The 23,129-nt window shown below is 50.6% G+C and overlaps 12 protein-coding genes across 12 annotated transcripts; 4 read left to right on the forward strand and 8 right to left on the reverse strand.

The window, feature by feature from the left end:
- Window positions 1–23: 23 nt before the first annotated feature.
- Window positions 24–2,498, reverse strand: BCR37DRAFT_381640 (uncharacterized protein). Its single transcript, XM_040869734.1, has one exon. It carries the CDS (start codon window positions 2,184–2,186, stop codon window positions 72–74), a length of 2,115 nt encoding a protein of 704 aa, XP_040723830.1. The 5' UTR covers window positions 2,187–2,498; the 3' UTR covers window positions 24–71.
- BCR37DRAFT_403264 (Sybindin-like protein) lies at window positions 2,272–2,771 on the forward strand (the record flags this gene model as incomplete). Its single annotated transcript, XM_040871989.1, has 3 exons — window positions 2,272–2,497; window positions 2,544–2,638; window positions 2,688–2,771. 3 exons carry the CDS (start codon window positions 2,272–2,274, stop codon window positions 2,769–2,771), a joined length of 405 nt encoding a protein of 134 aa, XP_040723831.1.
- BCR37DRAFT_381644 (acyl carrier protein-like protein) lies at window positions 2,703–3,263 on the reverse strand (the record flags this gene model as incomplete). Its single annotated transcript, XM_040869735.1, has 2 exons — window positions 2,703–3,008; window positions 3,060–3,263. 2 exons carry the CDS (start codon window positions 3,258–3,260, stop codon window positions 2,934–2,936), a joined length of 276 nt encoding a protein of 91 aa, XP_040723832.1. The 3' UTR covers window positions 2,703–2,933.
- A 581-nt stretch (window positions 3,264–3,844) lies between these two features.
- Window positions 3,845–6,205, forward strand: BCR37DRAFT_381645 (heat shock protein 90). Its single transcript, XM_040869736.1, has 2 exons — window positions 3,845–3,959; window positions 4,101–6,205. The coding sequence occupies exons 1-2, from the start codon at window positions 3,911–3,913 to the stop codon at window positions 6,152–6,154; spliced, it is 2,103 nt and encodes a 700-aa protein (XP_040723833.1). The 5' UTR covers window positions 3,845–3,910; the 3' UTR covers window positions 6,155–6,205.
- BCR37DRAFT_381647 (uncharacterized protein) lies at window positions 6,195–8,984 on the reverse strand. Its single transcript, XM_040869737.1, has one exon. The coding sequence runs from the start codon at window positions 8,865–8,867 to the stop codon at window positions 6,234–6,236; it is 2,634 nt and encodes an 877-aa protein (XP_040723834.1). The 5' UTR covers window positions 8,868–8,984; the 3' UTR covers window positions 6,195–6,233.
- A 110-nt stretch (window positions 8,985–9,094) lies between these two features.
- BCR37DRAFT_381648 (uncharacterized protein) lies at window positions 9,095–10,961 on the reverse strand. Its single transcript, XM_040869738.1, has 2 exons — window positions 10,570–10,961; window positions 9,095–10,522 (listed from the first exon to the last, which is right to left on the reverse strand). Exons 1-2 carry the CDS (start codon window positions 10,741–10,743, stop codon window positions 9,272–9,274), a joined length of 1,425 nt encoding a protein of 474 aa, XP_040723835.1. The 5' UTR covers window positions 10,744–10,961; the 3' UTR covers window positions 9,095–9,271.
- Window positions 10,962–11,160: 199 nt separating this feature from the next.
- Window positions 11,161–14,172, forward strand: BCR37DRAFT_388480 (armadillo-type protein; the record flags this gene model as incomplete). The annotated part of the gene is made up of 1 exon (XM_040870630.1): window positions 11,161–14,172. The coding sequence occupies one exon, from the start codon at window positions 11,161–11,163 to the stop codon at window positions 14,170–14,172; it is 3,012 nt and encodes a 1,003-aa protein (XP_040723836.1).
- Window positions 14,173–14,340: 168 nt separating this feature from the next.
- On the reverse strand, window positions 14,341–14,790 carry BCR37DRAFT_349849 (uncharacterized protein; the record flags this gene model as incomplete). Its single annotated transcript, XM_040867958.1, has 1 exon — window positions 14,341–14,790. The coding sequence occupies one exon, from the start codon at window positions 14,788–14,790 to the stop codon at window positions 14,341–14,343; it is 450 nt and encodes a 149-aa protein (XP_040723837.1).
- A 182-nt stretch (window positions 14,791–14,972) lies between these two features.
- Window positions 14,973–16,109, forward strand: BCR37DRAFT_381650 (uncharacterized protein). Its single transcript, XM_040869739.1, has 2 exons — window positions 14,973–15,875; window positions 15,914–16,109. The coding sequence occupies exons 1-2, from the start codon at window positions 15,172–15,174 to the stop codon at window positions 16,053–16,055; spliced, it is 846 nt and encodes a 281-aa protein (XP_040723838.1). The 5' UTR covers window positions 14,973–15,171; the 3' UTR covers window positions 16,056–16,109.
- On the reverse strand, window positions 15,988–16,718 carry BCR37DRAFT_95294 (uncharacterized protein). Its single transcript, XM_040872539.1, has 2 exons — window positions 16,577–16,718; window positions 15,988–16,516 (listed from the first exon to the last, which is right to left on the reverse strand). Exons 1-2 carry the CDS (start codon window positions 16,621–16,623, stop codon window positions 16,096–16,098), a joined length of 468 nt encoding a protein of 155 aa, XP_040723839.1. The 5' UTR covers window positions 16,624–16,718; the 3' UTR covers window positions 15,988–16,095.
- Window positions 16,719–18,520: 1,802 nt separating this feature from the next.
- BCR37DRAFT_388484 (uncharacterized protein) lies at window positions 18,521–19,714 on the reverse strand (the record flags this gene model as incomplete). The annotated part of the gene is made up of 2 exons (XM_040870631.1): window positions 18,521–19,538; window positions 19,644–19,714. 2 exons carry the CDS (start codon window positions 19,712–19,714, stop codon window positions 18,521–18,523), a joined length of 1,089 nt encoding a protein of 362 aa, XP_040723840.1.
- A 1,704-nt stretch (window positions 19,715–21,418) lies between these two features.
- Window positions 21,419–22,546, reverse strand: BCR37DRAFT_388485 (uncharacterized protein; the record flags this gene model as incomplete). The annotated part of the gene is made up of 1 exon (XM_040870632.1): window positions 21,419–22,546. The coding sequence occupies one exon, from the start codon at window positions 22,544–22,546 to the stop codon at window positions 21,419–21,421; it is 1,128 nt and encodes a 375-aa protein (XP_040723841.1).
- Between the last annotated feature and the right edge of the window lie 583 nt (window positions 22,547–23,129).

Raw genomic sequence — 23,129 nt, forward strand, 5'->3', positions numbered from 1 at the left:
GAACAGACACAGAACATAGCAGAGTATAGTATATAGATTAGTAGGATAGGTATGATGGTATAGTAGAGCTATCACGCAGACACCATACTCTGAAACCACGTCCAGCACAAAAACCCAACCCCAGACACAACCCCCAGATCCACCAACCACCCACCCACAGTCTTCGCACACCGTGACAGCTTCTCCTGCATCTCAATCAGCCCCAAGGGATCCCGTGTCGTTGCACTGGAAAAGTGATTCGGCAAGGTCATGACATACCGAGATCCAGGACAGCCACTGTGGCGAGGTCGCAGTTGTGTTTCTTCCAGGTATTGTCGTCTAGCAAGCACCCATGCTGCTTCTGCCTGACAACGAGCATGCTGCCCATCACCAAGGAGCAGTCCCGTCTCCACCGCACTGGAAGAGACGCGCTGTGCAGCAAGGGATTGAGTCATCTCAGAGGCCCATGCAGCAATCCGTAGTTCAGTACCAGCACTTGCTTCGCGTCTCGTATGCTCAGCAATGCGAGAAACGGTAAATGCCGCACTCGGCACCAACGGTCCCCATGCACTCAATGAATCCACAACAACACCTGAAGCAACTCCATCGTCGTCCCCTTCTTGAGTACGGCATGGTACAGAACAGGCATAGATGTCTTGTCGTTGTTTCCAAGCAATAAATTTGCGTGCTGCACTATGTCTGAAGCGTGCCGGATTCTCACCATGTAGCAACGTTCGAAACAGCAAAGGCAAGTCACTGCTTGGTAAAATAGGGCGATAGTCCGACTGCATCAACACAGACGCATCCATTTCTGGGTCGCGACAGCAGACTTTGAGGAGATGCTCAGTTCCGTAAAAGAGCGATGAATGCGCGCGTACGTCCTGCATGAGCGTTTGTAGTTGTGCGTCATCCAATCCATCGGCTTTCGTTAAAACAGGCAAGACTGTCGCATAGGCAGCGAAGCGTCTCGCAAGATCTGTGTCTGTCTGTGTTAATCGTCCAGCGATACAATACACAATCACATCCACCTGTGTCAATCCGCCCTGTGGCGCTGCAATCAGATTGGCGAGGTCTTCATCACTCAGATGAACGGTATCTCGCAGGACTCGATTCGTTTGCTTGAATTGATCATCCAGGTATCCCAATACCGCCTCCATGACTTCTTCTGTTTCTACTTCCGCAGCAGTATGACTGTGTCCTGGAGAATCAACAAGCAACAGATTTCGTTCAAGTACTTCACCTCGCTCCGAGCGCGCAGTTTGCATCGATTGATGCAGTACTTTCCATGCTGGGTAAGGTTGTGTGGATGCGCGAACCTCCTGTAACCTGACAGTCGGCCGACCAGCCTCGATCCCCTCAGTACCCTCCGACAAGACAATATCTGGACACTGTGCCAGGATTGTCTTGAGTAACGTTGTCTTACCACTTCCATGCGCACCAGCAATAAGAATCCGTAGTTTCCCCACACGCCGACCGTGTTCTGTCAATGGTTTTACAGGAATACTGGCTGTAGAAGCTTGCATTTGCGGCATGACTAGATTTGGTCCTATTGTAGCACCAATCGGTAATTCCTCACAAGTCGTTGAAGGCGCAGGGATACCACTTGGCGCAGAAATAGGCATAGAGACGCAACTTGCCGATGATGCTGAACTTGGCCGTTGCGCCTCTTCCGCGGGTACTGCAGCGGCGTTGGAAGAAGCTGGAGAAGCCCATGAACTAATAAGTGACTGAGCGGGTGTTTCTGAGCGTTGTACAAGACGTTGCGCAAGGGTACTAGGTATCTGTGATTGTATCGATGCTGCTTCGTGTGTGTGTGCCAGTTGCGTCTCTGAAACGTGGACTTGTGATTCCTCCAATGGCGCATCTTCATCTTCTGATGACGCTTGTTGTGCAGAGGTGAAGTAGCAGTCTGCTGAAGCGGCCGTTATGGATCGACGCGGCATGGGCGTGCGTAGTGTGTCGTCTGCGGAGGTGGACATGCGGGATCTTATGCCGTTGCCACTGCTCGCGCGCGCCTGGAGGGGGATAGAGAAGACGGCCTTTTGCCAGATGAGGACGCGCAGGCGTCTAATGGAGTGCGCTGGGTGCCGACTGGTGAATGCGATGGATGATGGTGCTTGGTGATGGGCTGCTGCTGGGGTCGCGCGCGTAATCGAAACGAAAGCGCGATCAGACAGCGACCAAGCACTCCCATCCTGTGCTCTCATGCTAAAAGGATCAAGCTCAGACTTAGATCACAGTTCATCTAGCTAGATCGTGTTCTGTTGCTGCATGTAAAAGGCCTGCTCTAGAATGATCCACTCCCTCTACATCATCAACAAAGCAGGCGGTCTCATCTTCCAAGCAGACTACGCAGCAGGCCTCACGAAGCTCTCTGCAAATGACTACCTCATCCTAGCGGGTACATTCCATGGCGTTCATGCCATTTCTAGCCAAATCAGCCCGGTTGCTGGTAGTTCTGGTATTGAAGTCTTGGAGACGGAGACCTTTCGCTTGCAGTGCTTTCAAACGCTGACGGGTAAGTTCGCGTCTAGCTGGTTGAACGGGTGGCTCATGTAGTATAGGCATCAAGTTTCTGCTTTTTACTGAACCAAGACAGACACATCCAGACCAGCTGCTGCACAGGATATATGAGTTGTATGCGGATTATGTCATGAAGGTAAGAAGCTCCTTCATCGAGCACGATACTGTGGCTAACAGATGCACAGAATCCATTTTATCAGCTGGAGATGCCAATACGGTGTCACTTGTTTGACAAGACCATCACGTCGTTTTGCACGGGCACAGCATAGCAGCAATAGAACGAACGCAATCAAGCAAGATCAAGGCGATCGCCAGGTTTTCAAATTGATTGTAGATACCAACGTAAAGATGGGGAGCAACGCATGCGAGGAGTCGGGATCAAGTTGGGTATCGCCGTACTTGCCACTGAGACAGCCGTCTAACGCAAATCTTTAACGGGCCTCTGCGTGATTGGCGATGTAGTCAATAGCCTGTCCCACAGACTTGATTTCATCCGCCTCCTTGTCCTAGTGGTTGTTAGTCTTGTCTCATCGAAGCATCTTCAAGGAACAACATACAGGAATCTCAACGCTGAATTCCTCCTCAATAGCCATGACCACCTCGACCGTATCCAGGCTATCCAAACCCAAATCATTTTGGAAAGAGGAGGTTGCTGAGATCTTGGTAGGGTCACTGACTTTATCAAAAGCCTTGACAATCTCCAACACGCGCGTCTCGACATCCGACCGAGCCAAGTTGCTTGCCATCATTTTTTGCATGACAACAGGTGGCTGCCGCGCCATGGCGAGGGAGGGGCGGGAGAGGGCGATGGAGCGTGTGAAGGCTGTTCTGAGCATTGACATGGGTACTGTATGTTTTGTCTGGATAAGGACTGACTTGGGTCTTGAGTCTTGAGTCTGAGTATGAGTCCTCGTCTTGAGTCTTCTTCGTCGTGAAGTCAGCAGAGAGAGCACGTGTAAGGGGGAATAGCACAGTCACAACGGGCAGACGGGGCTATGAGACTATGGGATAGACAGTAGCAGGTACATAGTTAGGCCAGAGACACAGAAGCAGTCTATAGCCAGGCAGAGCCATGTACAGTGAATGTGCTGCTTCTCCCTCGATCCATCCATGTCCAGCAGCAGCATCCGTTACTGATCAGTATCGGCCATAGATGTAGATCTAGAAGGACAGACAAGAGGGGCACTGTGGCCATGCTCCTCCAGTGGATGCAGACTGATACGGCCCTCTTCCTCTGCCTTCTCCGTCCTTCCTCTTCCTTCTCTCTTCACATAGCCCTTCCCTTCCTGCGATAGAAACAATTCGAAGGCGAAAGAAGAAATTGAAATTCTGAAATACGCAACGACCACCAGCCAGACATCCTCCCTACCTGCAACCAAATCTACCTTTCTTCGACGAACAGCAGACAATGGCTTCCACAGAGACATTCGAGTTCCAGGCGGAGATCAGCCAGTTGAGTACGTTGCCCCGTTCTTGGCGCGTGAGAGGTCTTGCAGTATGAAGCACACACTCATCCATACTTCCAATGGCATGTGTCTTGCTTTCTACGCTAGCCTCTCTACCCCATTCTTCAGCTAGCAACATCGCTAACCATCCAGTGAGCTTGATCATCAACACGGTCTACTCCAACAAAGAAATCTTCCTTCGAGAGCTCATCTCCAACGCCTCAGATGCCATCGACAAGATCCGCTACGAAGCCCTCTCAGACAAGACAAAGCTCGACACAGAGCCAGAACTCTACATTCGCATCACACCCGATGCAGAGAATGGCGTCCTCACCATTCGTGATACCGGTATCGGTATGACAAAGGCAGATCTCGTCAACAACCTCGGTACTATCGCAAAATCCGGTACCAAGAGTTTCATGGAGATGATTTCTTCCGGTGCAGATATCTCCATGATTGGACAGTTTGGTGTGGGTTTCTACTCTGCCTACCTCGTTGCCGATAAAGTCCAAGTCATCACAAAGCACAACGATGATGAACAGTACATTTGGGAATCCTCAGCCGGTGGTTCCTTCACCATCACCGAAGACAATGTCAATGCAAAAATCGGTCGCGGAACAGAGATTCGCTTGTTCATGAAGGAAGACCAAAAGGACTACCTTGAGGAGAAGCGCATCAAGGAGGTTGTCAAGAAGCACTCTGAGTTTATCGGCTACCCCATCCAACTCATGGTGACCAAGGAGACCGAGAAGGAGGTGCCTGATGAGGATGAAGAATCCAAGGACGAGTCTGGCGACCAAAAGGCCAAGATCGAGGAGGTTGAGGATGAAGGAGAGAAGAAGAAGGAGAAGAAGACCAAGAAGGTCAAGGAAACCTCTACGGATGTCGAAGAGCTCAACAAGACCAAGCCTCTTTGGACACGCAACCCATCAGACATCACTGAGGAGGAGTATGCATCATTCTACAAGTCCCTCTCAAACGACTGGGAGGACCACCTCGCCGTCAAGCACTTCTCGGTGGAGGGTCAGCTCGAATTCAAGGCCATCTTGTTTGTGCCCAAGCGTGCACCCTTCGACTTGTTTGAGTCAAAGAAGAAGAAGAACAACATCAAGCTCTACGTCCGTCGTGTCTTCATCACCGATGACGCAGAAGAGCTCATCCCAGAATGGCTCGGCTTTGTCAAGGGTATCGTTGACTCTGAAGACTTGCCTCTCAACATGTCTCGTGAGATGCTGCAACAAAACAAGATCATGAAGGTCATTCGCAAGAATATCGTCAAGAAGTGTCTTGAGATGTTTGCCGAGATTGCAGAGAACAAGGAGAACTTTGCCAAGTTCTACGAGGCCTTTGGTAAAAACATCAAGCTCGGTGTGCACGAAGACTCGCAGAACCGCAACAAGCTTTCCGAGTTGCTGCGTTACAACACCACGCACTCTGGCGACGAGATGACTTCCCTCAAAGATTACGTCACACGTATGAAGGAGCCACAAAACACAATCTACTTCATCACGGGTGAATCGCTTGCTGTTGTCAAGGCATCACCCTTCTTGGAGGTTTTCAAGAAGAAGAACTTTGAGGTCTTGTTCCTTGTTGACCCTATTGATGAATATGCCGTCACACAGCTCAAGGAGTTTGAGGGTAAGAAGTTGGCCAACATCACCAAGGAGGGACTTGAGATTGAGCAGACTGAGGAGGAGAAGAAGAAGGCTGAGGAGGAGAAGACCAAGTACGAGGAGTTGTGCAAGCACTTCAAGGAAGTCCTCGGTGAGAAGGTTGAGAAGGTGCAAACCTCCACCCTCATCACCTCATCGCCATGTGTCCTTGTCACTGGCCAATTCGGTTGGTCTGCCAACATGGAGCGTATCATGAAGTCGCAAGCACTCAGGGATTCATCCATGTCGAGCTACATGGCTTCCAAGAAGACCCTCGAAATCAACCCTGACCACCCCATTATTCGGGAACTCCTCAAGCGTTCAAGCGATAAGGAGGACAAGGCCACCAAGGACCTGATGGTGCTCTTGTATGAGACTGCATTGTTGACGTCTGGCTTCTCTCTCGAGGAACCCAGCTCGTTTGCCAACCGTATCGTGCGTATGATCTCGCTTGGCTTGTCGGTGGACGATGTCGAGATGCAGGAGGATGCACCAGAGGCTGATGAAGCCGCGGCGGATGTCGATGAAGCATCACCTCTTGAGGCTGTGGACTAGAAAACTTTAGTATAAGCAGACTAGCAAGATAAAAAGAATCTTTCGAATGTGCTTCTTTTATGATGTTCTATGTGAGTGACTACATGACGATGCAATCGGCGTCCTTCTTGTTTTCCAGGGGAATACCCATCTCCTCAAATGTCGCAGGACCACCGCGTTTCACACCAGCTGCTGCCGTTGCCGGCGATGAAGACATGACACTCAAGCTTTGCTGCTGTTGTAAACCAGGCGAATCCGGTGTTGCACCAACATCACTCAATGCAAAGCCACGTCGAGCAGGCATCGCCTCATCACCTAGTAACCCAGTAGACGGACGATCCTCCCGGGGAATGATATTCGAAACACTCGATTCCGGTCTCGGACTACCCCGTGCAGCCATCACCGCTTCCAAGGTACTCCCCACTTCACTAGCCGGTGCAGTGACCGGTGACTCTTCAGGACCGTGTGGTATCTGTACAACCTGTTCAAGTGCTCGTGCAGATAGATTCCAGGAAGTGACAGCTGCGTGTGTGCGTCGATCAACAGGCGGTGTTGTTTGGAGGAATCCTTCTTCTGCAAGGGGCGGATATACAGGTCCTACAAGCGATTGTGCATGTGCATGTCCCTGATTCGCTTGCCTAGGACTCGTGGATAGTGCCACATAAAACGGTGATGCACGCGACGTTGCTGTATCACTCGGTAAAACAGGTGATCCTTGAGGCGCCCATGATTGTCCACGTCGATGCAAGGGTGGGGTCTCCAATAACCTGCCTAATTTTGTGGGACTCAGAGGTGTGCTTGCTTGATGGCGTTGTGGTGATCGTGGTGGTGCCAAACAATCAGCAATCTCCGTTTGAGTCAATTGTGGAATGGGCGGTGCTCTGCGTGGTGGCGACAATAACGATGGTGTTGAGCGATGCTGTAACCTCACACCACTTGATATATCAGAGACTTGTAATGCTGACGTGGATGGCATCATGCTTCGTTGTCGTCTCCGCTCAGCAGCCGCTTGACTGTTCAACTTCAATGTTGCATGCCGTGCTGTGATTTGCACTGCAATGTTACGATCATGATCGCGTCGTGATAAAGTGCGTTGCCGAGAAAGACTTTCCAACCTCGCTACCGCATCCGCATCACCATGTCCAGCAGCGCGTGCATACCACATGCGAGCTTCCAACAAGTCTGCTGAGCAACCAACACCAATCTCATACAGGTAACCGAGACCGAATTCTGCAGCGGGAAGTCCGCGCATGGCTGCTAGTTTGCTGTGTAGAAAAGCTTTCCCTTCATCTTTCATTACGGCGCCATCGTCGCTTCCTGCGAGGTACCATTTCGAGAGTGCCAAGTCAGCTTCTGGATCACCACCGAGGGCGCCTAGTTGATGATAATGGAGGGACAGACGAGGACTGAAGGGTAGACCTAATTCATTTCGCTCATACGCCTTCCCAAGTCGGACTTGTGCACCAGGAGATCCGAGTTTCGCTGCTTTTTGAATGAACGCAAGGGCTTCTCCTTCATCCGGCTGAAGGATGCTGCTGTCGATTTTAAATTTTGTCTCTTTTGCAAGTAGCAAGCCAAAGACCAGTGCACCGAGTGGTGCATCTGTATCGGCGCCCAATGCAGAGAGGTGTAGACAGGAAACACCTTTTTCCTTGTCAAGGGTATACCCATGTTGTCCAAAAATAAGCATCATTCCCAAACGATAAAGACACGCAGCGTCATCCCTTGCAGCACCACGCTCGTAACACGCACAGGCACGTTGCATATCACCAACCTTCTCAAATTGCATACCGAGTCGGTAGTCTGCGCGTGGGTATCCCTCTGCAGCTGCTTGTTTGAATCGTCGAAAAGCTTCTTGTCGATCGAGGGAAACGCCATTCTTCCCAAATTCATGCAATAAGCCGAGCAGGAAGGTGGCGTGTTGCGACGTAGCACTTTTCACTGCATCCAGTGCTTCTTGTTCAAGCTCATATAGAAGTAATGGGAGTGGCGCCGTTGGATTGCCTGTCAGTGTGGCTTGTCTCAGGCGATGCCGGTCTGTGAGGCGCAAGACTTGTTCTGCCCAGGTGACTTTGGGATTGACTTCACCATTCATGGCTACCTGCTTGCTGTTGATGAGTAGCTGAATGGCTTCCTCTTCACTGGGCACATGTACAGTCTCTGTAGAAACAAACAACGGATCCGTCAACGCGAACGTCTGTAGTTCTTCAAGGACCGCCTCGACAGATGGTACAGGCATAGCAATTGGTCGTCGTTGATGCAAAGCGTCATGTTCAGAAGCAGTGACAAAGTCTTGTGGATTGAATAGCTGTTGCGTGCGTTGAGGTGACATGGAACGCGCACCACGAACGTGTCTTTTACCTTTCGGTGAATCTAGCTTCCACGCTTGCTGTGGTGCTTGTTCTTGGCGTGTTTGGGGCGGTGGGGATGCTTCGAGTGTCCTTGTCAAGTCTTGTGGTCGTTTTGGCTTCGGTGAGAGGACTGCAGGATGTGCGGTATTCTGCGTATCGATGGTGAGCGTGGTTGGCTTGATCGGTTTGAGGAGCGCCTCAAGGGTCGCTGCGACGTCTGTGACTCTTGGGATATTGAGGGACTGTGTCGTTTTATGGCCGAGAGCAAGACGCCTGTTGAAGCGATCGGGCGACTTGCGAGGGAGGAGGGGAGAGGTGGCCCAGTTTGCGTAGACGGGGGTGCGTGGTGCCGGGGCCTCTGTGGGCATGTTTTCGCTCGACATGGTGCTGCTCTTGTGTAACCCAAGCTGATGTGCACGAGATACGCGCTGTTTCCTCTAGAGAACTGATACAGCAGAAGAGATGCAACGGCACTGTTAAGACAGGCCCTTTAGCAGCTAAGCTTGAGTATACGCGCCTGGTCGATCCTGCAGCAGCTGTCAAAGATCACAACAAACAAACACGTGCACAACGAGAAATGGCAACGAGAAGTAGAAGACACTTAGATAGAGGATGGGTGGAAATGCTTTTACGGAGTATCTCGAGAAAGTAAAGTAGATGTCGCAGGTCATATGAATCGAGAAACAGCAAGGGAAAGGGGATGTCCAGTGACAATCTCTGTAGGCGACATGCATGTAATCTTCTTTTGGTGAGGGTCGACCAGGGACGCGAGAGTCAAGAGGACTTCTCACTTGGCGATTGGAGTCTGCGTGCGGGGCGTGCCCTGTCCACGACCAGCTCCACTTCCTCCACGCGTAGCAGGCGAACCACGTCCAGCTTTGTCAAACTTCTTGCCACCATACGGTCCTTTACCCGTATTGACATCCTTACGCCTCTCCTCCACCTGCAACATTTCACCATCAATATCATGCAAATGCTGCTTAATAGCAGACGCACAGGCACCAGCAGACAAGTAATCCACAAACCCACACTTCTTGGCACGATTGATTTCCACAGTCTTGAAAGCACCATGCTTACCCAACTCTCGACGAATACTCTCATCCGACATACTCGGCGTCAAACTCTTCAAAAACGCAGACTTGCTCGTTTCACTGCCCAATTGCTGTTGTTGTGGCTGTTGAGAAGGCTGTGCAGATTGTACCTGCTGTGCCTGTTGCTGCTGCTCAGGCTGGGCTGGTGCTGATTGCTTCTTTTGTGCAGGTGCCGATGCAGATGTGACGGCAGGTGTGACTTTATTCACAACAGCTGCTGTAGCCGTCTTGGCGGCATTTGCAGCAGCGCGTGCAGCCCAAGAAAGTGGAGCAGCAGGTTTCACGGGTTCAGCGGGTTGTTGAGGTTCAGCTTTTAGAGAAGCATCGTGCGTCGTAGCGGCAGTTGCAGGGATCGCCGTAGCAGGCGTCTCTTGTGAGAGTGTGGTTGGTTGAGAGGGTGCAGACTCGGTGGCAGAGGATCCTGCGGATACCGGTGGGTTTGCAATGGTCTCAACAGCCTCGCTACGGTTGGCAGAGGGGTCAGCGACAGGTGTCTGAGTGGGTGAGGCAACCACTTCATCAGCAACCACAGACTTCTCAGCAAGGGGCTTCTTGGCCTCAGATTCTGCAGGTGCAGTCGTCGTGCCATTCGTGTGAGGTGTCTGAATCTGCGTTGGTGGTGGAACCTGCTGTGTTGAAGCGACTTCATGCGAGAACAAGGTCTCTTCGTGAGTGTTTGGAGCAGCATGTCCCTGCTCATCGCCAAAGTCAGACTCATCCACCTCTTCCTTCAAGAACCGGAAAATGTCATTGTGCACGTAGTAACCAAACTCCTGTGGAGCAAGCAAGAATGTCTGGGCAAACTTGCGGGAGTCTTGACCATTGTTGGACATCTCACCGAGGACTTGGATGAGGATGGTGTTGTCGAAGGATGCCTGGCTATCGACATTGGACACAAGGACCTTGCAGTCCTTGAAGTTGAGCTCCTGTACCTTTGTGAGAATCTCCTGAGCACTGTCAGCTACCATCGTCTTGCATCACATGGTGTCCATACCCGTTGGCCCTGCGACAATTTGCTTGATTCGCCTTCGACACCGTGCACGAAGGTGGAGTTCTTCTTGTAGAACAGCTGAAGGGTTAGCAAGTCATCTACGTCGCATGCATCGATCGTACATGAAGTTTCTGTGGTGTCCTGTTCACTAAGCAAAGGGTCAGCATGCCTGTTCATCTACTCAATAATAGAGGCCGATTCTTACTCATGGTGTAGTACTCCTGGACAAAGAGCCATCCGACCTCGTCCTCACGCTGCTTGTTTTCGCCTGCCATGGTTGTATGCTGCTCGAGAGTGTGCCCTGCCTTGTGTTGCAGCCAGGGAGATGAGCAGAGGGATCTCTCTCTTGCTATACTGCTTCTACTCGACACACTTGCACTTGACACTGCTGCTGCTGCTGCTTCTTCTTCCTTCCCGCGAAAAATAAAAAATCGCAGGCAGGCCACGTGAGGGAGAGATCGATAGCAGCGACAACCAGATCCATAGCCACAAGATCAAGACAAGGCACCTGCTCTCAATTTCACGCTTCTACATTCAAAGCAACAGAGCATAAGTATAGCAGACCACAAGGACCAGATATATACACATTTGTCCATGGAAGATGACCTCGAGAGGGCGGTCGAGATCGCCCTGAGCCAGACAAGCGACAGCCATGTTCGTGGCCAAGCCATGGCCTTTTGTGAGCAAGTCAAAGCCGCCAACAACGGCTGGCAGACTTGCTTACAACTCTTCATGCAAGGCAGTAAAAGGCGCAGTGATAACGCGCGTTTCTTCGCATTACAAGTCATAGATGATGCGTTGCGATACCGGGCGATGGAGCTGGGAGAGGGAACCCTCAATCAAATGCGACTGGCACTGTCAAAATGGATCGCTGAGGCTGTTGGAGAAACAGGCTCACCCGATCCACCCTTCTTGCGCAATAAGCTGGCGGAAATTTATGCGCTGCTCTTTGTGCACCTATATCCAACGACGTGGACGACCTTCTTCAAGGAATGTACTGTCCTCATGTTTGGCTCAGAACAGGTGCAATCAACGAGTAATGCCCGTGCAGTCGACTTCTTCTTCCGCGTGTGCGTCGCAATCGATTCGGAAATCGCAGATGTCTTGATTGTGCGGTCGCAGGAAGAAGCAGCGCGCTCTGTCCTCATCAAAGACGAGATTCGTGATCGAGATATGACCAAGCTACCACCTATCTGGTTCGCACTCTTTGCACAGTACCAAGAATCCGACAAAGGTATCGTCACACTCGGTCTCAAGGTCGTTGCTGCTTGGGTGTCATGGATGGATATCAGTCTCATTGTCAATGAACCCTTCATGACCTTTCTATTTGGCCTCTTGCGTGATGCAAGTCTACGAAACCCTGCCTGTGAAGCACTCGTCGGTATCGTCAGCAAGAAGATGAATGTCAACGACAAGCTCCAACTCATCTCGATGCTCAACCTACCCAATGTCATGAATTCGTTGGAGAGCGATATGGAGAATGACCCAGATTTTGCAGAGAATGTCGCCAAGTTGACCAATGTGCAATGCGTCGAACTCTCTCGCGCACTCAGCCAAAACAAACTTCCAGCAGAAACGGCGAATGTCACAAGCATGATGATCTTTAGCCTTGTGCCGACAGTCCTACGCTTCTTGGCGAATGAGTATGATGAGATTTCCGCGGCTGTGTTTCCAGCAGTCAATGACATTATTACAATGATGCGTAAAGTTGGCGTCAAGGACACTGAGCCGCGGCGCATTTTGACTTCTCTCTTACAAGCTGTCGTGCTCAAGATGAAGTATGATGAGTCGAGCGAATGGGGCGACGAACAAGACGCCGTTGAGGATGCCGAATTCTTGGAATTGCGCTCGAAATTGCGGACATTCCAAGATATGATTCTTGCCTTTGATTATGAGCTCTACCTCACCACTGTCAATGATCTCGTCATGTCTACCTTCAATAACCCGCAAGAGCAAGACTGGCGACAACTCGAGCTAGCCATGTATGAGCTCTATCTATTCGGCGAAACGCTTCGGACGGGAACCAAAGACCCAGCAGTACGAGAAGTGGCAGCGGCTCAACTTGATCGAATGCTTATGCGCATGATGCAAGCAGATGTCAGTATCTACCCACACGCGTCGATTCAAGATCACTTCTTTGAAATTGTCGTGCGATACTCCAATTTCTTTGATAATCGGCCCAATGAGCTCATGCAGGCGCTTGGTGCTTTTATTGATACACGCGGGTTGCACAATAAAACGGCAAGTGTACAGTATCGTTGCTGGTATCTATTTTCTAGATTCATCAAGGCGCTTGGTGCGAAATTGGGTGATGTTGGTCGGCAAGTACTTGAGGCAATGCAAGATTTGCTCGTCATTGAGCTGCCAGAAGATTCGAACGACAGCGACAGCGATCTTGGACTCAGCAAGACGGGTCCTTTTGAGCATCGTCTCAATCTGTTTGAGGCAGTTGGTTCACTCGTCGCAAATAAGAGTGTCGCTGAATCAGAACAAGCGCAACTCGGCCTCGCAGTGCTCGAGCCGCTCTTCAACAATATCGAAGCTTGTGTCTCCAAGGCTGTTCCTGGTGACGCTGCCGTCTTATTTCTACAACGCAATATCATGGCCATTGGTAATTTCGCAGCTGGTTTCCCATCTGATACGCGCGGCGTGTGTAAGCCTGCAGCTTGCTGGCATCCGTTATTTGAGAAAGCGACGGGATACATCATGGCTGCCTTTGATGCACAGCTTGGCTCAGCACCTGTTCGTGATGCCACGCGTTTTGCTTTTGCAAGGCTCGTTAATTTACAGGAACAGCGGATGGCTGTTGAATTGCCGAGATTGATTGCAGGCATGGTGGAGAGTAGCGATACGACTCAATTGGCCGAGTTTATGCCATTTCTGGGACAACTCGTCTTTAAGCTGCGGCCGAGTGTCTTTCCTGTGCTGGACGAAGCCTTGTCGCCTTTACTCAATAAGCTCTTTACACTGCTGAATGTAAGCGTACAAGGCACAGACGACGCAGTGGAGTTGATGGAATTGCGGAAAGCTTACCTGGGCTTTGTCAATTCCATCTTTACAAATGGTCTTGAGTCCATCTTTATCAGTGAAAAGAATCAACCTGCCTTTGATGCCTTCCTCAACAGCATCATTCACTATGCATCAGATACAAGCGATCCCAGCACTCAGAAAGTAGCATTTGGCGTACTGGCTCAAATGGTACGAGCATGGTGTCTCTTTACGCTTCCTCCAGAACCAGTTCGACCAGGTCAGCGCGATCCTGCAGGCAATGGCGAATCTAAAGTATCTGCTGAACAAGTACGCACCCCGCTACCCGGTTTCGAGGACTATGTCAAGAATACCTTGGTACCCCTTTGCTTTGAGGTACCGAGCAAGTCTTCGTTTGATTTGCGCGATGCACAAAGTTCACAGGTCTTGGGTGAGATTGCTGCGCTCATCAAGCAGATTGCTCGACAACTTGGCACAGATGTGATTCTGCAGTCACTGGTACAAGCTGGCGTACCACAGCAAGCGGCAGATGAGCTCGGCACGGCGATGAAGGAGCTAGAACCGAAACGCTTCAAGACACTCTTCCGACAATTCATGATTCAAATGACGAGCTCTTGATGCTCGATCCAATAAAAGAACTTTTCCACATTCACGACGTTTACAATTCATGGTCATTTCTTTGCATATGGAACCCCATTCAAGCATCTAGCATTGCAACCCTTCTTAGTAAAGCATACTTCATGAAAAGTAATCCACCATCGTGATTGTTGAGCATCTGTGCCTCAATCAGACCGGCTCCGGCTCAGGCACAAGAATCCCAATCAAGCACTTCTCCAGCATCCCTTCGAAATTCACCCATCCATGCGTCTCCATAAACAACTGCGTCGCATCCTTCCCAGCACCACGCAAAAGCTGTCCTGCGCCACCGGGATGAAAATCAATATACCGTGAGCAATTATACACGCGACCACCCAGCGCCATCCAGACGCCTTGGGACCGCCGCGCGTGTTTTGCAAGCTCTGAGGGGGTAATTCGCATGAACCCAGAGACACCACGTAGATCTTCGCTATTGCATAACCGCGCCCAGTCAAGCGGTGAGTGTCCTGGTTTTAGCGCTACTTTACCGCGTGATGTGAGGGGTAAAGCGCTCTGTGTTGTACTGAGTGTGCCGAGATGACTGCTTTGTTGTGATGGCGCACGATTTGGCGGGCCACGATCGGGTATGGGCTTTGGCATGGAAGGCGCTTTGAATGCGCTCTCTGGACGCTTGAGCGATGCCATTGAGAGAAGTAAAGAGCGTGGGTCGTTTGCTGTATGGCTTGTCGCTTGAGCTGCATCTGTCGCGTCCTTCTTTCTCACGCTGCAGGTGGCGAGGACGCGAATCCCCATCTGAATATTCGCTCACGGTCTCTGCCACCCAAGAGCTTGAGCTGGCTGCCGTTCATGGGTGTAGCACGGTCTTGGCTTCGTCTGGCAGCTTGTCAATTTCTGTCATCTAGGTAAAGTGTATAGCTGTGGGTCATGACCAGCGTATCTGTGTGACTGCGACATGGCAGCTACCTAGTCAGCGGCTACACTCTCTCTTCCCCTCACCATCCATTCATCCTCGTCACCAGCATGTTTCAAGACGATATCGCTTCCTCTGGCACAGCTCAGCTTTGCAGCTTCAGCATCGATTCAGTCGCACAGCAGAGTCTGGACTCAGCGACACTCAAGTTGCTACGATCCAGGCAGCAGTCTACGAGTACTGTCCCCTCACGCTCCAGCAGCATCCGTCAGTCCACTCCCTTCCCTCAGTCACTCTTCAGGCGCGTTTCTCCTTCTGCATCAGTCAAAGAACCTTCGTCTCCTCAGACACGTAAGAACAGTACTGTCTCTGCACGCAAGCTTGACCCAATCGCACGATCTCCATCACCCACCAAGAGTGTGCGTTTCAGTGTTCCGGCAACATCAACACCCAAGCAAGGCAAATCACCTGGTATCATGTCAGAAGACATCAGCTTCTTGACAAAGACATCCTCACGCTTCTCCCCTGCCATGATTCCAGCAAATCACAGCAAAACCCCTGAAACTTGGCGCTACGACTTTTACGAGGACAGGATGTGTGTTCACGCTGTCAAGGAGCTGGAGTTGTACAAGCTAGACTGGAGTGCACCACTTGATCAAGACAAACTTCAACAATTGGCGAGCAAGGCGTGTTCCCTCTTTCTCCACAGTGCATCAAAGGACAGCGAGAAGGCTGCAGGCTACTTTTCCGTCTTCGCATACTTGTCCCACCGACTCGTCTATCAGCTCGCCAACACAGACAATATGGATAAAGTGTAAGTCTCTTTTGTACACAACCTTGCTGACATGCCAGCCAATGCCTCTATCCTACAAGCGTGGTGCGGTGCATGGTCAGGTATTGCGATTCAGATGGTTCTGCTACGCTTCAAAGTGCAAGGGAATTGAAGCTCTTTGGTGACTACCACAACTTCACAAAAGGTCCTGCTGGGCGCTGATCAACTTTAATCATGCTTTTGTAGAACTAGTAAACTGTTGCTAACAATATTTGGCCTTGTCTCGTGCATCAGTGGTCTTGTATGCTTCATTCAAATCGACCCCCTTGAAGCTGATGAAGAGGAACAAACAACTTCTGACGAGCAACACAGTTGCTTGTAATGCGCCACGAGCTTCAAGCGCTTCGTCATCAAAGTCAAACCTACCTTCGGTGATACGACAATTGCGTGCCGCTTGGACGAGATTCCACTGTTGATACAGCTGTGCAGCGCGTTGTACTTTTGCGAAATGATGATTGATGAGGTGAATGAGCATAATCAGCTTCTGATAGCGATTTGCCGTTAAGAAGTCGATGGTAGCCAACTGTTCAGCTATGGGTCCTTTGACAACAACAGAAGTCTGATGCAGCATCTTACGGAATTGCTCGGGCATGGCCAGTGCTAACGATTGAGAAAGCTCATCTCTAAGATTGTAGAAGCGTTCAGCAAGAGGGATGAACTCGTGCACGTCTGAAACAACGAACTTGCAGGGTTGACTCATCGAGTAGCGCGCGGCGGACTCTACGACCATAGCGAAAGCTTCCGCGGCAAGTCGAACAACGCCTCATCTCTAGCGAGAATGCTTCGAAGAAGTCTTGATAGTTGTTGGCTATCCATTGTCGTCCAAGATGTAGCGATCGCTGACCTCAAGATGCCCATCCACAGAAGACATGGTAAGAAGATGATCAGATCGAGAAACGATGATTGGACCTTCGTCCAGATCAACCTCCTTGTACGGAGTGGATAGAACAAGGTCGACAACAGTGCTCCAGATGTCTTCATTAGCACAGATTTGGCAAAATTTGCTAGATACACAAGCTTCGCAACAAACGTAAGGTCATTGATGACTGCAGGACAAGTCAAGTGAGCATCGCTTGCTGCAGAGCACCCTTTCACATGGAGCAGCGCATGGTATCGTACACTGCGAATGTGGACATGCCGACTTGCATTTGTCCTCTGCACATGGAACGCACGGCTCGCCGTAAACCTTGGAGCACGTCGAATGGCCACAAAAAGTCTCACACTTGACGTTGCATGAAGAACATGGCATCGAGCTGTGACATACTTTCTGGCAAGAGTGACTGCATGTCGTGAACGCTCGGCCACAGATCTGCTTACAGGGTCCATGTAAAGCTTTTGACGACTTCCTCATCATTCACGAGGTAAATGTAATCAGTAGGCGTCTCGACGCGACATTGCTTGCAAAGGCGCTTGCAGTCATGGCCACATGGTAGGGCACTGCCGCAAATAGCTGGGCAGATGACTTCCATCTCAGAGCGCCTGGAGCAAGGCAGCCACACCTCACGGCCACATTTTGCAATGCTGTGCTTCACTGGAGTCGTACAGCGTATTAGCAACATGTTTTGCGACTCCCAGCATGTGAGCTCGTCTCGATCATGACCGCAGTCTAGCATCACAAGTTGCTTGAAGAGAACAGAGCACTGCGTTTCGCAAGTTTCGCCGCACAATCTGAGGCACGGACGGTCACGATCCTGCCTTGGTCGTGGACAAGACTCCAAGCATTTGACGGAATCGCGCAGTGCGTCTGCGTGACCATGTCATAGATAGTGTGCATGACGCTGAGCTTGAGCTGAAAAGGTCTACTTAGGTCGAGAACCGTGCTATTCTCACTACGAAAGCGAAGCTGGTCAGCAGCCGTCGGCTTGGACCTGCTTGTTGAGGCCAGCCCGTAATTTTGCAACCAGACAAGACAACGAAGCGCGCCCAATGCAAAACAAACGTCAAACAAATCAAGCTGCTCGACCCCATCGATGATGACATTGCACCATTTGCTGATGCTCAAAACTATGATCGAGGCTTTCATGCACTTTTCAGTGATACACTGTACCATGGGCCACACATGGTGCTGCATTGAACTGCCTTGCAGACGCATTACTGCTTCCTGGCATATCCCAGGACAATGAGGGTCATGTCGGAGCCGCGAGCAGACAATGATAAGTTCATCAACTATCTCATTGGTTCTGAATACTGCTGGGAGAAGGACTTCAACTTTCCTCACAAGCGTGCAGCGCTCATGACGATTTCGAGAGAGCATTTCTTTGAGAGCCATTCGCCGAGGCTTTGAGTCACTGCTGCGCACTGTCAGATCTTGAGTCGATTCCGATCTATAGACTCGGCACACATCTCAGGTCATCCCTTTGCCAATCACCTCGGGTTTTGTGTCTCAATTTATTGCTCAAGCACACTGCTGGCTATGATGAGTACAGGACATGCACGAGCGACATCACGGATAACTTTAAAGGCACACTCTAACTCAGACTATCGACGCACAAGAGACTTCTCACTCGTTTTGACTTTCATACCTCCTCGTAGGCCTCCCAGTCGTGGAAGCTGACATTCTCAACGAGAAGCTTGCGATTGCAGCATTGAGTCCATCATCTGCAACAGTACAATCTCTGCGTTTCGAGTTACATGAATTTCATTTGAGACCACTGCCATCCCAGCAATATATCTGAACCAGTTTTCTCTGCGATGAGGTTTGCAATCGAATCAGGGATTCCAAACTGCGTGCATAGATCTTGGTAAGTGTTGCTAATGTGTTTAAAGTAATCACTTCTTGGATTCGTTGAGTGCAAGAGATTAATGCGCTCTATGATCAGAGCCATGTGGTCTCCTTTGCAGCAGAGCATGGCGTAGTTTGACTGTGATCCGTTTCCACCGTGAAATTTGATGGTGCAGTTGCTCGAGTGAGGGAGAAGAAGACCATCAGGCTTGATGGCCCCGTTCCGGTAGGCTAAGAAAGGCTGAAATTTTGCATTGCATTTGACGCGGCTGTTGAAGCTTTTGCTCTTTTGCCAACCTCTATCCTGCAAGGTGTGAGTTGTGCGATCGCCTACGTAGGAAGGCTTGGGGTACCATGCCTGCCGCTGAAGCACTTTTTCGGAATCGATGATTCGGACTGGCATCTTCCACAATTCACAATACTCATTGTCGAAGACAGGGGCCGAAGGAGAGGAAGTGCTTGCAGAGGTGCTCGCATCGTCTGATTGAAGCGGATGCCGTGTGATCACTCGCTGCAAGGCCATTCCGATTTTACATAGACACACATGACTGCTCCCATCCGACTCCTCCCGTGGCTCTACCGGGTGTCGGAAGAAGATATCCCAGGATGCGGAGTCCTGTGTGTCCATGACGTGTATGCAAGGATCTGCCAGGGACCAAGCAATGCTGTAAACTAAATCAGCAGCACGCTCCGCACAGACAGCTTCGCAGTCGGCCAATGGTTCGTTCTTCCATCGCTCATCGTTCAACCATTCCTCGAATAATTTCTGGTCTAATTGACGCTGTCGGAATTCTGCATCTTTGTGTATCCTATCAACATTCCATTGCGCATGCGCAGCGCACGTTGGAGCAAGAAGCTGGAGAGGGGGGAACTCGTCGTCTATTGAATCGCGCAAGCGCTTCACTGAGCTTGAAGTGGCCGCACTTGCGGCGCAATATTGAGAATCACGCAGAAATTTGACTTATAAGTTGATGTTCATTTGGTATTGCTTGCACTCATTATCAACTTGTGCTGAAATGCCGCGATACATGAAAGACAGCAACAAGAGCTGAAGGGACATATACCCGATGAACCATGACTGTCCAGTAGAGATCAGCATATCTTAGGCTTGCAAGGCTGCAATGACGCAGCAACGAGAACCGTGAGAAATAGTCGTTCTACTGCGAGGCAATATAAGAGAGAATAGTTGAGAAAGACTTGGCGGCTGCAGCGAGAAACGGTGGAAGATGCCAGGCTCTTTATATGCAGAGACATCGGTCGACGCTGCCACTTCCTGTTCATCATGGCAACCTTGGCCATGGCCAGAAAATACCTCCCACAGGAGTCGGTACTGTTAGATATAAAATGAGCTTCGAGATTCTGCGGGATTCGAAGTTGGGTCCAGGAGGTGTCTCCTGATGAGCACTGACTCCTGGATGAGGCCTTGGATTCGGGGTTCAAAGAGCTGCAGCGGTGTCCTCTAGGGACTAGTCACTTTTGGCTCAACGGGAATGCGATGCGAACCCCGAATAGGTCTGACAGGTACTATTTTGATCTGCTCTCCTCGAGCTCCTGAGTGATAGTTTTGGGCATAACACTAGCACTCACGCTGACTTTCCAAGAACTCTGCTTGCACATGAATTAGCCTACGAGTATCATCTCGAACATCATATCATCAGCTCAACGATGCGTTTCTGATCGATCCACCAGCGAATCATGGAAGCCTCTTGTGCTGGCGCTAATTTTCTCGTGCGGCAATCGGACCTCAATTTTGATTGTGCAGCTGTTGCAGTGCATGCACAAGAGCTGCAGCAGCACCGCATACTACGTAGCCTGCGACTGTAGTATCTGACAAGCTATGCTCTTTATGCACAAGGGAGGCTCTTGTGCTCTCATGTGGCCAAGACCAGGCAGCACGTGTGTGAGACATCCTGTTTGTTTCTACAATGTGTCAATGTGACAGGAGTGAAGTTTGTCCTCAGTAGAATCGGTAGCTTCATAGAGAATGACTCACACGAACAATGCTGTAGGGTTCAGCCTATAGCTGCAGACCACAGACATTCAGAAAGAACCGTGATCTCAGAGCTTCGACAAGGCAGTCGAAAAGTAGAAACAGCGCCCCTGTTATCCACGAGAGAGGGCAGACAGATTACCCCTGACCGCATGATCGCAGAGGAAGATGATGTTAGGAATTCAAGTGCATCCCCTGATCACTTGCTTCCGCTGTTATCTCTCTGCCACGTCAGCGCTCATGCAAGTGACCTTTAGTTTAGTCTTAGCTGGCAAGAGTGCTATACCCTTGTCCCCCATTCGAATCAAGTCTTATCTGCAGCTGCCCTGCGTGCCTGTGTCTATCACCTACGACTAAAGCCTCGCATATCCGCCAATCTCGATTAGATGAAGCTTGCACGGTGGTATGCCCGTGAAATATGCTACTTTGGCGAGCTGAACGAACATGAGAGCACTGCCGGGATTGTCCTGACGTATGCCGTGGATTTCACACTAGCGCTAGCCTCCTGTAGAGCTATTGGATGACAAAGACAGGGAGTTGGCAGAAGGTGCGTGCAACTCTGAAGGCGCAATCATCAATTACAAGCGAGGCAACGCTATCAACGTGCAAGCTGGAAAGCAGCGACTCAGTCTGAATATGAGTGTCATGTGACGAGAACCGAGGACGATACGCCTCTACTAGATCTGCCTGCAGCTTCGATTCCGAGCCACAGAGCCGACCTCGCAGTCTTTGGAAGCTGACATGCTTGACAAGAAGCTTGCGATAGTAGCATTGAGTCCATCATCTGCGACAGCACAGTCTCTGCGTCTCGAATCACAAGAATCTCATGCGAAACTCCTCCGCCAACTCCTCTAACCGCGACTTCGAATCAACTTTGTCCACGATGATGTCCATGATATCGTGAGGAATGTCAAACTTCTTGCACATTCGTTTGTAAGCCATTCTAAAAGTTGTGTTGCGAGGATCACAGGAATGCAAGAGCTTTATTCGCTGTATGATCGGCGCCATGTAGTCTCCTTCGCAGCAGAGGCCAATGTATCCTGACTGTGACTTGTCTCCACCGCGATATTTGACGGTGCAGTTGCTCGAGTGAGGAGGCCGAAGACCGTCAGGCTGTATATTCACTGGGTCGGTGCCTAAGAGATCCTGAACTTCGGCATCACAACTGGTAGGGTAGGCAATGATCTTGTTTAGTGCATCCCAATCTCCATCGTTCAAGATGTAATCTGAACGTACGCCTGTGTAGGGAGGCTTTGGGTACCATGCCTGTATTTGGAGCATCTGGTCGGAGATGATGACTCGCCTTGATATTTTGTACGGTTCACAATACTCGTCGTCGAAGACCGGAGCCGAGGAACGGGAAGGGGTCGCAAAGGTGCTCGCAGAGGTGCTCGCAGAATCTGATTGAAGCGGTAGCCGTTGGACCACTCGCTGCACCACCATCCCGATTTCACATACGCACCAGAGCCCCTGCGCAGTCGTGAGGCTCACTGGGCTCCGCGGGTGTCGGAAGAGGATATCCCAAGATGCGGAATTTCCCTTTGTGTTCATGATGTGTATGCAAGGATCTGTTTTGAACCTAGCCATGCTGTAAATGAGATCAGCAGTACGCTCCGCACAGACACTCTCGCATTTTGGCAGTGGTTCCCATGGTAGTGCTGCGAAGAAGTCTGTCAATTCTGTTTGCAGATTTGTGTCCCGTCCTGCAGGAGGAACCAGCGAGCACGTCTCTGAGTCTGAATCGCTCGTATTTGAGTCGCACCCTGGAGAGGGAGGTTCACGAGGCTCAAATCTGACAGTCACAGCGACATCTACTTGGAATTGCTTGCATTCGGATGCATCAACTTGCGCAAGCATGCCTCGATACATGGAAGACATCAACGACAGCTGAAGAGACGTAGACCCAATGAACCATAACAGGCAGCAAGTGGAGGCCAGCATAGCTTGGGCTTGCAAGGCTGCAACGACGCAGCAACGTGTACCGTGAGCAACAGCCGATCTATTACAAGCCAATAGAGGACACTTGAGGAAGACTTGACGGCTGCAGAGACAAATGATGGAGGACGCGAGGCTCTTCCTTCGCAAAGATAACGATCGTTGCTATTAACCCCTGTTCATCTTCGCCATTGCCAGATAGTCACCTGACGCAAGAGTCTCCACCATTATGATCTGCTCTGCAGCTTGAGCTCCTGAGTGATAGTCTTGACCACAGGTTGAGCATCTCACGCTGGCTTGGTAAGGAATCTGCCTGCACATGAAACGACCTGCGAGCGGTATCTCGCCCGTCAAACCGTCAGCTCAAGGACATCCTCCTGCTCGATTTGCCAGTGACCCATGGGCGCTTGTTGTCCTGGCGCTGATGTTTCCGTGCGGCAGATGGACCTCAATTTCGATTCTGCAGCAGTTGCAGAACATGCATAAGAGCTGCAGCAGCACTGCTGCATACGACGTAGCTTACGATCGTAGTATCTTGTATTCTCCTGTCGAAGTCGCAGATGCAGAAACTCCCGCGCGCTAGATGACA

This window comes from Protomyces lactucae-debilis (assembly GCF_002105105.1).
Source record: "Protomyces lactucae-debilis strain 12-1054 chromosome Unknown BCR37scaffold_15, whole genome shotgun sequence".
In the NCBI taxonomy this organism is placed as follows: Eukaryota; Fungi; Ascomycota; class Taphrinomycetes; order Taphrinales; family Protomycetaceae; genus Protomyces; species Protomyces lactucae-debilis.

Bases quoted from the DNA above. Each gene is read 5' to 3' on its own strand.
- BCR37DRAFT_381648 (XM_040869738.1), bottom strand. From the start codon at position 10,743: ATGAACAGGCATGCTGACCCTTTGCTTAGTGAACAGGACACCACAGAA. The intron at 10,523-10,569 runs GTATGGACACCA...GACAGTGCTCAG, and splicing joins AATTGTCGCAGGGCCAACGG to GAGATTCTCACAAAGGTACA.
- BCR37DRAFT_381647 (XM_040869737.1), bottom strand. From the start codon at position 8,867: ATGTCGAGCGAAAACATGCCCACAGAGGCCCCGGCACCACGCACCCCC.
- BCR37DRAFT_381645 (XM_040869736.1), top strand. From the start codon at position 3,911: ATGGCTTCCACAGAGACATTCGAGTTCCAGGCGGAGATCAGCCAGTTG. The intron at 3,960-4,100 runs GTACGTTGCCCC...CTAACCATCCAG, and splicing joins GGCGGAGATCAGCCAGTTGA to TGAGCTTGATCATCAACACG.
- BCR37DRAFT_381640 (XM_040869734.1), bottom strand. From the start codon at position 2,186: ATGAGAGCACAGGATGGGAGTGCTTGGTCGCTGTCTGATCGCGCTTTC.
- BCR37DRAFT_381650 (XM_040869739.1), top strand. From the start codon at position 15,172: ATGTTTCAAGACGATATCGCTTCCTCTGGCACAGCTCAGCTTTGCAGC. The intron at 15,876-15,913 runs GTAAGTCTCTTT...CTGACATGCCAG, and splicing joins ACAGACAATATGGATAAAGT to CCAATGCCTCTATCCTACAA.
- BCR37DRAFT_95294 (XM_040872539.1), bottom strand. From the start codon at position 16,623: ATGGTCGTAGAGTCCGCCGCGCGCTACTCGATGAGTCAACCCTGCAA. The intron at 16,517-16,576 runs GTTCGTTGTTTC...CTACAATCTTAG, and splicing joins TCGATGAGTCAACCCTGCAA to AGATGAGCTTTCTCAATCGT.